The sequence below is a fragment of the Puma concolor genome, chromosome A1, assembly GCF_028749965.1.
Source record: "Puma concolor isolate L17-30 chromosome A1, mPumCon1.1.hap2, whole genome shotgun sequence".
NCBI lineage: Eukaryota > Metazoa > Chordata > Mammalia > Carnivora > Felidae > Puma > Puma concolor.
Window position 1 is genome coordinate 113,410,286 of NC_141667.1, and position 12,330 is coordinate 113,422,615.

The 12,330-nt window shown below is 36.7% G+C and overlaps 1 protein-coding gene across 11 annotated transcripts in view; it reads left to right on the plus strand.

Moving 5' to 3' along the window:
- Positions 1-12,330, plus strand: part of PDE4D (phosphodiesterase 4D) — a 1,391,688-nt gene that overhangs the window by 1,107,010 nt on the left and 272,348 nt on the right. The window contains exon 1 of one of the 11 annotated variants that reach the window (XM_086700417.1): positions 5,558-8,357. The exons of the other annotated variants lie outside the window; for them this stretch is intronic. Within the exon in view, the coding sequence (XP_086556543.1) occupies positions 8,293-8,357 (65 nt within the window). The 5' untranslated portion in view covers positions 5,558-8,292. Of the gene's footprint in view, positions 1-5,557; positions 8,358-12,330 lie in introns of those variants that run through there. 11 annotated transcript variants of the gene reach the window in all.

The window sequence follows — 12,330 nt, forward strand, 5'->3', positions numbered from 1 at the left end:
TTTCTTTTTTTTTTTTTTTTTTTTTTTTTTTTTTTTTTAAATTTTTTTTTTTTTTTTTTCAATGTTTATTTATTTTTTTTTGGGACAGAGAGAGACAGAGCATGAACGGGGGAGGGTCAGAGAGAGAGGGAGACACAGAATCGGAAACAGGCTCCAGGCTCCGAGCCATCAGCCCAGAGCCTGACGCGGGGCTCGAACTCACGGACCTCGAGATCGTGACCTGGCTGAAGTCGGACGCTCAACCGACTGCGCCACCCAGGTGCCCCTCAGTTTTTAATTAGTGCAGAATGATTTAGTTTTTCCATGTCTTTTGTCAGTCTTTAAGGTAGTTGCCCATGTTGCTTACATTTTCAAATTTATTGGCATAAACTCATTCATAATATTTTTTCATTATTTTTTATGTCTATAGGAATTGATACTGATAATTTGTGTTTTCTCAATTTAGTTTGATCAGAATTGCCAGGTGTATGTCAATTTATTATTCTTTATAAGGAATCAGCTTTGGCTCTGATGATTTTTCCTTTTTATGTATTTTTTTTTCTGTGTCATTGTTTCATACTCTCATGTTTTTTTTTTTTTTTTTATTCTACTGTTAGAGTTTAATTAGCTGTTCTCTTCTAGTTTCTCGATATTGTATCAAATAAAATAATGTCAATCTTTCTCCTTTCCCCACTTTTTGTACTGAAGTGTAATTGACAATTAAATTGTATATATTTAATTTTTTAAAGCTTATTTATTTTGAGACAGAGAGAGAGGGGGAAAGAGAAAGAATGGTCAGGGAAGGGGCAGAGAGAGAGGGAGAGAGAGAGAATCCCAAGCAGGCTCTACATTACATGCTGAGCCCAACATGGGGCTCAATCTCATGACCATGAGATCATGACCTGAGCTGAAATCAAGAGTTGGAAAACTTAACCAACTGAGCCACCCAGGGCCTCTAGAATTGTATATGTTTAAATTGAAGTGTACAGTGTGATGATTTGATACATTTATACATTATGAGATGATTATCACAATCAGGGTAATTAACACATCCATCACTTCACATAACTAAACACTGGGGGTGGGGAGGTAAAAATGCTTAAGATCTACTGTCTTAGCAAACTGCAAATATCCAGTACAGTATTAACTATAGTCACCATACTGTACATTAGATCTGTAGAACACTGAAGGCTTGTATACTTTGACCAGCATCTCTCCATTTCCCACACCCCCCATTTTCTAGTACCACCATTTGACTCTCCATTTCTAGGAGTTGAACTTTTCTTCTTTTCTTTCAGATTCCACATATGTGTTGTCACAAATGACAGAATTTCCTTCTTTCTCATGGCTGAATAATGTTCCATTATATATGTATATGTGTATCACATCATCTCCATCCACTCATCCATCCACTGACCCTGAGGTTCTTTCTAAATCTTGACTACTGTGAATAAAACTGCAATGGGCATGGGAGTGCAGATATTTCTTTGAGATACTGATTTGATTTGATTTGATTTATTTTATATTATTTTTAGATATAGAGTCAGTAGTGGGAGTGATGGACATATGGTAGCTCTTTTTTTAATTTTTTGAGGAACCTCTGTATTGTTTTCCAACCAATTTACATTCCCACCAACAGTATACAAGGGTTCCCTTTTCTCCACACTTATCTCTAGTGTTTTGTTTTGTTTTGTTTTGTTTTTTATATACAAGCTGTCCTAATACATGGGAGGTGATATCTCATTGTGGTTTTTGTTTGCATTTCCTTGATGATTAATGATGTTGAACACTTTTCCATGTACCTGTTGGCCATTTGTACATCTCTTTGGAAAAATGTCTACCCAGGTCCTTTGCCTATTATTTAATTGTATTATATGGATTTTTTTTTAATATTCAGTTGTATGAGTTCCTTATATATTTTGGATATTAACCCCTTTTCAGTCTTCTCCTATTCCATAGGTTGCCTTTTCATATTTGGGACATTGTGATTCGTGAGAAATATATATTTTGTTATTCAAATGAACAAAATATATTTCTCACACATACTTGATCTTAATCCGCTGGTTCCTGGTTCTTGATTCCTAAAACCCTTGCATTTCCTGTGACAAAAATGATAAAAGTGTTACATGTTATGCTAATGAGGTTACTTTTGGGAACACCCCTAGGTAACCTAAGGATGGGCACTGGTTGCCAGGAGAACCAACTATGATAAGAAGGTTGGCACTTTGAGTCCCCCCTACCCTTTCCCAGAAGTGGGAAGGGGAGAGGGGCTGAAGATTGAATCAGTGTTCAATGATCAGTGAGTAAATCAATCATGCCTATATAATGAAGTCTCCATAAAAATCCAAAAGAGGGGGTTCAGAGATCTTCTAGGTTGGTGAACATGTGGAGATGGGGTAGAGTGGCTTGAGGGAAGAGAACCAAAAATCTCTGTGCACCCTTTCCCATACTTTGCCCTGTGCGTCTCTTCCATCGGCTGTCCTGAATTATATCCTTTTATAATAAATTGACCACTTAGTGAGTTAATAAGTTTTCTAAGTCCTGGGAGCTGTTCTAGCAAATAGAAAATTGATCAGATTCAAGAAGGGGATCAGAGAGGAATCTCTGATTTATAGCCCCTCTGTCAGTAGTGCAGGTGACAACTGATTCTAAGGAGGGGGTTGTGGGAACCACCAATCTATAGCTGGTAGGTCAGAAGCACATGTAACAACCCAGGCTTGTGACTGGCCTCTGAAGGGGAGGGAGTGCATTTTTGTGGAACTGAGCCTTTAACCTCTCCAATCTGATGCCTTAGTTAGATAGTTAGAATTGACTTGAATTCTGGACTCTACTGATGCCAAATAATTATTATTATTTTTTTGGTGTGGAAAAGCCCACTCTCCCCTCAAAACACAGACACATATTGGAATTGGGAACAGAACAAAAAATAATTTTTTTATGGTTGCCTTTGTGAAGAAACTTTTAGTTTGATGTAAAGATTCAACGCAATTCCTGTCAAAATTCCAATGGCTTTTTTCACAAAACAGAAAAAAGAATTTTAAAATTTATATGGAACCATGAAAGACCATAAATAGCCAAAACACTCTTGAGAAAGGACAAAGCTGCAGGCTTTATACTTCCTGATTTCAAGCTATATTACAGAGCTATAGTAACCAAAACAGTATGGTACTGACATGAAGACAGACTTACATATCAATGAAACAGAATAAAAAGTCCAGAAGTAAAGCTGTGCATATATGGTCAATTAATTTCTGACAGGGAAGCCAAGAAAATATAATGGGAAGGGGTGACCTCATCAATAAATGTTGTTGGGAAGTGGATAGCCACATGAAAAAGAATGAAAGTGGATCCCTATCATATATCACTCACAAAAATTAACCTGAAATGGATTAAAGACTTAAATATGAGACTCGAAACTATTAACAAAAAAACTAGAAGAAAATAGGGGAGAAACTCCTTAACATTGATCTTGTTGAGGATTTTTTTGGATATGACACCAAAAGCACAGGCAGTAAAAGCAAAATTAAAATATGTGAGACATAAAAATCATGATGGTTAGTATTCTAACCTGGTTTTTTACAAAAGAGGTAGAAAATCTGAAGGTCCGAAGCCTTCAAAATAGAATACTCTGGGATTTTCCTCAGGAATGAAGGGATTTAGCTCCAAGGAGATTCACCCATTTAGGAAAGTCCTTGAATCCAACTGTATACTTACTGAATGTAGTCAGATGAGAAACTGCTTGAATCTGCCTGAAATTCCCCTCCAGATAAGGAAAATACCACATTATTTCTCAATAATAAGGAAATGATACAAGAACTCAAAGTGACTTGCTCTTATTTATGTTAGGATTCAATATAGACTATCAGGAAACTTTTTAAAAACTGCACCTCCGTGGTTATTTTTCCCAAAATGTTATTTGACATATTTGTAGTGCTGAATTTAAGCACATTTGACAGGCTTGAATGTTTTGTTAGTTCGTAACATCATTTTCAAAAATTTGCTCATGACAGACTGGAAAGTGCAGAGTATCTACTGTAATCTGGAAATAAGAGTTGACTCAGTACAGATTTCAAAATGGACAGAGTACTTCAAAGTAATAATATCTGAGAAAATTTGCATTGTATGGTGGAATCATTCTTTAACACCTCATTTAATGGATTTCAGTTACTGCTTCATGTTTAATTCTTGGTGCTTGGTAAAGGTCATTAGGCTTATAAGACATGCTCACCATTAAATGATAAGAGAAGGCTGTAGGGTGGCAGGGAGGTGCTTTTGGTTGGCTCTGTTGGTTAAGCAACCTACTTTTGATTTCGGCTCAAGTCATGAGCTCAGGGTCACGAGATTGAGCCCGGTGTTCTGTGAGAGAGAGATTCTCTCTCCTGCCTGCTTTGGATTCTCTGTCTCCCTCTCTCCCTCTCATTCTCTGTCTCTGTCTCTCTCTCTCAAAAATGAATAAACATTAGAAAAGAAAAAGATTCTCTCTCTCCTCTCTCTGCCCCATCCTGCTCACGTGTGCACGCTCTCTCTCTCTCTCAATAAACAAACAAACAGATAAATGGTGAGAAGGGAAATCACATTTTAGGGTACACCTAATCTACTAGTATGCAGTAGATGGGAGAAATTTTAGGTGGTATTTGGACTCTCTTTTTTGTTGTTGTTGTTAAGGGTTTTTTTATTTATTTTGAGAGAGAGACAGCATACAAGCAGGGGAGGAGCAGAGGGAGGAAGAGAGAATCCTCAAAAGGCCCCACATTAATAGTGCGGGGCTCAAACCCACAAACCGTGAGATCATGATTCGAGCCAAAACCAGGAGTCGGACGCTTAACCTACTGAGCCAGTCAGCTGCCCTCTCTTTCTTTTTTTACTCTTAATACTTGCATTGGTGGTGGGGTGGGGGTAGGGATAACCAACATATCAAACACATTTATTGAATAAATATAAAATTATCTTTTAAATTTATGCTATTTAAGTTAACAAATTGAGTCAATGAAGAAAAATATCAAGTAAGTAATGATATGGATTGTGTGCCAATATTGCAAAACTTGTGGACGTTCAAATGATTGAAGTTCAGTAAACATTGTATTCTGTACTGGTTTCATTCAACAAAATACATAAAGATAAATGACCCAAATGAACTTATACACCTGAGATACATTGAAATGTTGTGGTGAGAATAGTCAAAGAGAAGTCTATATAATATTATATACTTTGATACAACAGTTGAGTGTTAGAAATATTAGCAGCCTCTGGACCAAATGCATACTCTCCAAAGCTCTTTAGACAAGAGCTGCATGATCCTAATGTCCAGTCCTCTTAGATTCAGACATCTTTGTCAGCCCGTACACTATTATATATTTGTTTGCTGACAGGAATTTGGAGGGCAATGTCATATCTGCTCCATTCAGAGAAGCTTTTCAGAGGAAAAGAGTGACAACACTCAGATTGTAAATCATTATTTCAGAAATGTACATGTGAAAAACTGCCTTAGAATGGAGGAAACACTGTAATATTGAATGAATACTGTTAGTTGTTTAATCTGTCACTACCTTAAATATTATGGGTAGAAGTTCAATTAAAATTTTAAATCTCAGTGGCCTGATGATACTGTTCATCTTTCTTTCTCTGTAATGGCAACCTTGATGTACCCATCCAAGAAGCATTGAGTATTCTGATTAGTTGCATACATTGTCAGATACTCCACTTAACACTTGTTTTCCTTGGGGACAAGAATGATGTATTAGACATCATAGGATGGTTATACAGTGTTTAGGAGATACCCAAAAAGTGCGTTAGAATCTTCCGAGATAGATTCTTAGAATACACAGAACATTGAGCAAGGAAGGAAGGAAAAGTTTATAGGGCAGCACTAACCTCTTACGTGTATGTGACAGCAAAGGGAGGGACAGTGAGCTAAGTAATCTCGCTGGGACAGAGAGCCTTCTGGGGGATGGTAAAATACAGGGCTGGATTATTTCAGCAAAGTTTAACACACAGCATTCAGACATTACATTCTGTTATCGTTGTCATTTTCTTGTTGAAATGGCAACCAGAGGATTTTTCATAGACCTTACTTGGAAGGGAACAGTGCTTCAGATAAATAATAGTAGTGGCTTACTTGTACTCTGTTCTTTCTTCCTTTTCCCACATTAAAATTCTGAGGAGATAAAAGACAGACCTCCTCCCATAAACCCCTTCCCCCCTCCCAAAGTGAGTAGTCTCACAAACCTTCTTTTGAACTTCTAAAAATATGTGATTGGCTAATCTGCCTTAAAGTACCAGCAATACACTAAACGTGGGACAGAGCTAAGAATGTGTCACTGTTCCTGAGCAGTCATAGGACAACTGGAAAGCTTAAGGAGGTAACTATATTGAAAGTTGTTTATTAGCATTTTCCTTAGGAAGCCTGAGGGTCCCTGAGAGGAGACAAAATCACAACTGCACCTTAAAGTGTGACCAGGGGAGGAGTTGAAGCTTTTGTTGCAGTAAGCAGCCAGAGCCCCTGGAGGGATGCCTTACTGCATTAATTTTCCAAATCTTTTGGGTGGGTCACAATTGCACTCCAACATCCTGCCTGCAAATGCTAAATAAATACCAAGTTCACGTCAGCCTAGAGAACCAACGTACTAACTAATGTAATTTGAGGAATCAGATGCTTAAATAATTTTCAGTCGATAATTCACATGCAAAGTCACTGAAGTTGGTATATCCAGACGAATACATATTCTCTGTGCAAATGTCCAGAAGGATAGCCAGGGTGATCAAAGGGTCCTTCTCTTAGGAGTGATTCAAATCATTCTAGATTATGTCTGCTACAATAGAACAGTTTGTATTGCAGTTGTAGGAGGTGGGGCAGGGATTGGTCTTCACAATAATAGGATGTTAAGATAGTGTGATAGGAGCTTCATTCCTCACTGGAGAGTGGTGAAGATTTAACAAATGCAGAGCCTTCAGTGTACAGAGATCAGTAAAATTTGCATATGATTTTCAAAAAGAAATAAGGTTTAGAAAACATTGTGCAAGGGAACAGCCTTCGTACATGTAGTCACTTGTCCAGCAGTAATATATTTGATTCTTCAGTTCAGGCATTCCAGCACGACCTGGTGCAATGATTCCTGCTGCCCTCTGTTTAATTTTCAAGAGTCAGTTTGCATCTCTACAACCAAACCCAAAGCGTGACATTTCATTAAAAAGGCTCAAAATAACAACTGCTAAGCCTTCAATTTCTCTCAACTTTGGTTCTGATGAGAGTGTTTAGTTTCAGTGTGAGACTTTGAGAAAATCACTTTTTTTTTTGAAGGGGAGAGAGACAACTCATTTGCAAAGGGGTGTGTTCCTTATAAAGGTGGTCAGGGAATCTTACCCTGAATAACACAGACACCTCATTTCCCAGAGAAGGAAATTGTTTTATAAGTTTTGAGAGGTCTGTCGGCTTGGTAGGTTTACAGTTCTGGTCTCTGGCGCTGGTCTGTCTGCCCCTTAGCTTTGTAAGTTTAAGCAATTGACGCGGCAGGGCTGGGTGCTTTTTTTTTTTTTTTTCCTCTCTCACTTCCCTGCGATGTTTTGAACTGCCTTCCTACAGACGTCATACAGCCCTTGAGGAATAGTTTCTGCCTGGAGAGATTGAATGATAGTTCTCATTCACAAAGGCTTGGAGTCAGATTCTAAGCAGGGGATACAGCGGAAATTACATTCACAGGTAAAGCACTGGGCCCAACTGAAGTGCGGAGGGCTCCTTTCTCTGGCTGGCTTCTTGGCTGCCCCAGAAGAGTGTTTGCCTGTGGTCGCCCTGAAATGGAACTTCCCTGACAGCTCTCTTGTGTTACAGTACCTCGCAGTCGGTTTCTTTCCCTTTCACTCTACCTGAGTACTTTGCGAGTGTTGGAAATCTTTAAACCTGTTATGAGAGATTTGCAGAAAAGACAAAGACAAGTGGCTCTTTCACTGTGTTGGTTTCCCTTGTGACCAGATGAAGAATAGATTCAAAATTCAGTTCCTCCGTTGGCAATGCAAAACATAAAGGAAACTGTTCACTTCCAAACAGCCTGGTGCTGGAGTAAATTCAGCATGAAAGAGGAAAGAGCTCCTGTGTCTTAGAAGCTTCCTTATGTGCTGGACTGGGGGCCTCAGCTGGATCCCGGGGAATTTGGATTTCTTCAAGCAGCCTCCCTTGGAAATGGAATATATTTAAAATCATCTTTGTAGAAAGACAGCTGAAATGTATTGATCAGAATACTTGAAGACATTTTTCCCTTTTTCCTTTTGCTTTTTTTTCCTTCTTTCTTTTTGTTTTTTTGTTTTTTTGTTTTCCTCAAAATGAGCATTATTATGAAGCCAAGATCCCGGTCTACAAGTTCCTTAAGGACTACAGAGGCAGCTTGGTAATGTGCTTTTTCTCTCATGCTTCTCCCCTTTTAAGATTGACGTAATACTTGAGTCTTTAGTAATTGCTGAGGAAGTTCAGAAGTTAGGTGTGATGTTAAGGCTTTGTAAGAAAGCATGGTATTGGTAACACTTTTATTGTCTAATTTATGCCCATTTTTTTCTCCTGTAAAAACAGGGGTGCCCACAGTTGTTGCTGTTTTTTTTTTTTTTTTTTTTTTTTTTTAACTCCATGTGGACTACAGCGATTCATCTCCTGATGATTTTTAGGGAAGGAAGGAAACTTGTTGGGAGCTTAGGTGAAAGCTTGTCCTTTTTCACTGTCTGGTTTGGTCTTGTTTTCTCATCTTTCTTGCCTGCTACAAGCAGGCTAGTAGGTGACAGTACGCCATTGTCTTTAGAAGATGCCTTGGCTTTTAGCACAGATATGTTAGAGAAATTAATAATGTTATATATCTTTAATCATATGACTAACTTGAATTTAACTGAGTGGCTACATGTAAATCAAGTTGCTTATCATTCCATCGTCTATTGTTTGTTTTATTAATAATGTTCCCTGGTAATGTTTTTTGATAACTTTAGTGTTTTCACTCTAATGAAAAGTACCAGTTCAAGATTATAAAAATTATAAATTCAATCTAGAAGCAAATGTACAGGTAGAGATGCAGTAAAAATGACTTGCTTGATATTCATTGCTTTGTTTATCTAACACAATAATAGAACAAATATTTGATTTAAAAAAGTATCTTAAGTTCAATTTATTGTAATATTTTATTCTACCATTTCCCCCAATATTGATTTGATATGCTTACAAACAAATAGCCCTTAAGGGATAGTTTCCCAGTAAAGTGACTTCTGTGTCTAGAATAGCTATTTACAGAATACTTTTTCAGCGGCTAATCTTATTTTATTTATCTTAGTACTTGATTATAAATAAATAAGCTCCACTCTTTGGAATGGAAATAACTATGCCTCATATAGGAGAAATGAAAGGAATAATGGAGTGCAGGTGTTTGGAGATAGGATAGAAGCAGACAGGCTAAATGTGTTACGTATTATCTAAGCAGTCAAACAAATGCAAATACTCATGATATTTGCGTAAGGAATTCAGCCCGTGTTTATGTGGTTGGGTTATCATTTGCTGTTACTGTACTAGTGTTTCATAGGGGGCTAGACTCAAGAACTGTTCCTTCAGTAGTGTTTCTGTGATTTTTAAAAACTATAGATGCAGACTCTGTCTCTTATGTCACTTGTGATTCCTTAGAAAAGAATATATGCAAAAAAATCTTTTTAAGTAATACAGGCAATAAGTTCCTCCTGAGTTTATTTATGGAAAATCTTGCATCTGCAAATTAATTTGTATGGTTCTTTTATGCCAAATAATGAATCCTGGGAAATACTTAGAATCTTTTTTATTAATCACCACAGCTAATATAAATCTCTGACCAAAATAAATGGGTAATCAGAATTTATAAAATATATGAATTTTATTAATTTGTGATTTCTCTCCTGGCTATTTGAAAAACTAATCTGATACCCGAGTAACTAGTATCTAACCAACCTATTTCCCTTTTTGCCTAAGCTTCCAGGAGACCTATTTTTAAAAAAATTTTTTTTTCAACATTTATTTATTTTTGGGACAGAGAGAGAGCATGAACGGGGGAGGGGCAGAGAGAGAGGGAGACACAGAATCGGAAACAGGCTCCAGGCTCTGAGCCATCAGCCCAGAGCCCGACGCGGGGCTCGAACTCACGGACCGCGAGATCGTGACCTGGCTGAAGTCGGACGCTTAACCGACTGCGCCACCCAGGCGCCCCAGGAGACCTATTTTTAAAGTCAAGGTTCAATGGGCAATAATTGGTTCATTGCAGGTGTCTGGTAACAGTGACAGTCTTTACTCCTCTGAGATTGACAGTCTGTTTTTATCCACAACTATTCTATTTTATAATTCTAAATTCTATAAGGTATTTCTCATAAATAAATAAGGTAACAAATCAAAATAAATTTTTAAAAATACTGACTTGTGGCTGTGTATATTGTTCCATGTAAGTATTTTGCATGGTGTTGGGCTCAGAATGCTTTTTATGTAAGAAATAAATGTCTCTTTATGCTAATTATTCCTAGGCTTAACAGTGGGGATGCCTCTCCAGTTATTAATCTTATATCTGACTTATTAATAACGTAACTGCTTGAGTGTATCACTGTTGTCTCTAAATCTTTTGGCCTGAGGTTGTAAGTGCTGTAGTTACAGTTTTAACATTCCAATGTCCTTTTTTCACTCAAATACTACACCTACCTTTATTTATATTTATCTATAGTGAAATCTCTACCGATTATAGATTAGGTATATAGAGGAAATATATGTATGTATATAGATAGATACTTAATTTTTAGAACTAACAGCATCATTCTCCCCGCGCCTCTGCACAGGCCCCAGGGAGCTCTGTGGGACAATGTCTTCTCCTTATCAGCTTTTCCGTTATAACTTCTCAATCACACCACCCCCCCACTCTGCACCTCCTTTCCTTTTCAGATGCCAGAGACTACTTCATCCTCTTTACAGTTGACTTCCCATAAAAGAAACCAAATGATTTACCAGTAATCCCTCTTTCACATGGTTTTATTTCATTCTGGACATCAGAATACTTTGTTCTTGGAGACCCGTCATTTGGCTTGACCATCTTAAGTTTGCTTAGTAAATCTATTTTCTGTTCTATTGGTCCACTTTTCCAAAACTGTCTAGTCCCCCTTGGATGCTTCCAAGCCAAATGCTATCTTTTGGAAGTTTTCGAACTGCCTTCTGCAAGAATCCAGTGCTTCAGATTACTTTTCCTTTACTTTGTTCTGTCTGTATCTCTCCAACCAGTACCAGAAAAAGCAATCCGTACTAACTTGGTGTTCACAGCCCTGTGAGATAGTCACATTTTTGAAAGAGGTTCATGGCAAACTCCTAATGATAATTTATACCTTTCGTTTTAGTCCATATACTTAAAAGAAAAGCCTTATGTATAGTTAAAATTTTATGAATTTCGAAAAAGTAAAATAAAAATAAACTTGAAATCAATTTGTTTCCTTGTAGTATAGATGTCAGAAATTTAGAATATTACATAACAAGAATAAATACTAGGTTACTTTTATTTATTGAACTGGTATTTAGTGAGTACTGAGTATGTGCCAGGTTCTAACAGAATATGATTATAGTATTTATCCTTTAGCATTCCTTTAAAAGTATAAATGTGTGAAATCAAGAAAAACTTAATATATGTGTTTTCTTACACTCATAAAATTTTAATAAAATTAGCAAGCTCATAGATTGGGGCATTGTTTGCCTTTCTAGTTTTTTTCAATAATAATAGTCTGCCTTTAAATTCTGTCAACAATTATATATTATAATAATACTATAATATTATAGTATCTTCCCATTTATAAACCTATCCTAGAGATATTTTTCACTAGTCTAATTAAGACTTATGTAATTCAGTTTAAATGAAAAGTTATTAACCTTCCAAATATAAGTATAAAGAGATATTTGGCTTATAAAACTGGATTTTGTTCTTTCCTGCTATTGGATGTTCATTATTTGGCATATGCTTGTTTTATTTAAGATTGTTCATTATGTATGCTGGGGGAAAAAGAGACACTACTATCTAAAATATAACTGTGGGGTTTTTTTATGAAGTAAATTTTGAAACATTATTAAATATGTGAAAATTATACTCAGGATTAAGACATACAAAAAGTTTGGAAAGCTCTTCCAAAGGCTTTGATAGTGGTTGCTTATCTGTGAGGGTAAAAGTGGCAGGAAGGGAGGTAATGGCATGTCATTGAACTTCATTGCATTATTGTATGAGTGTTTTCATCAAGGAAGTATTTTACCTTGATGTTTAAATATATTCAAAATATAACTACCATGTGCAGAAGCAAGCTCATAGTTTTATGTGTAAATATCTACACATCTGGTAAACAACAGTT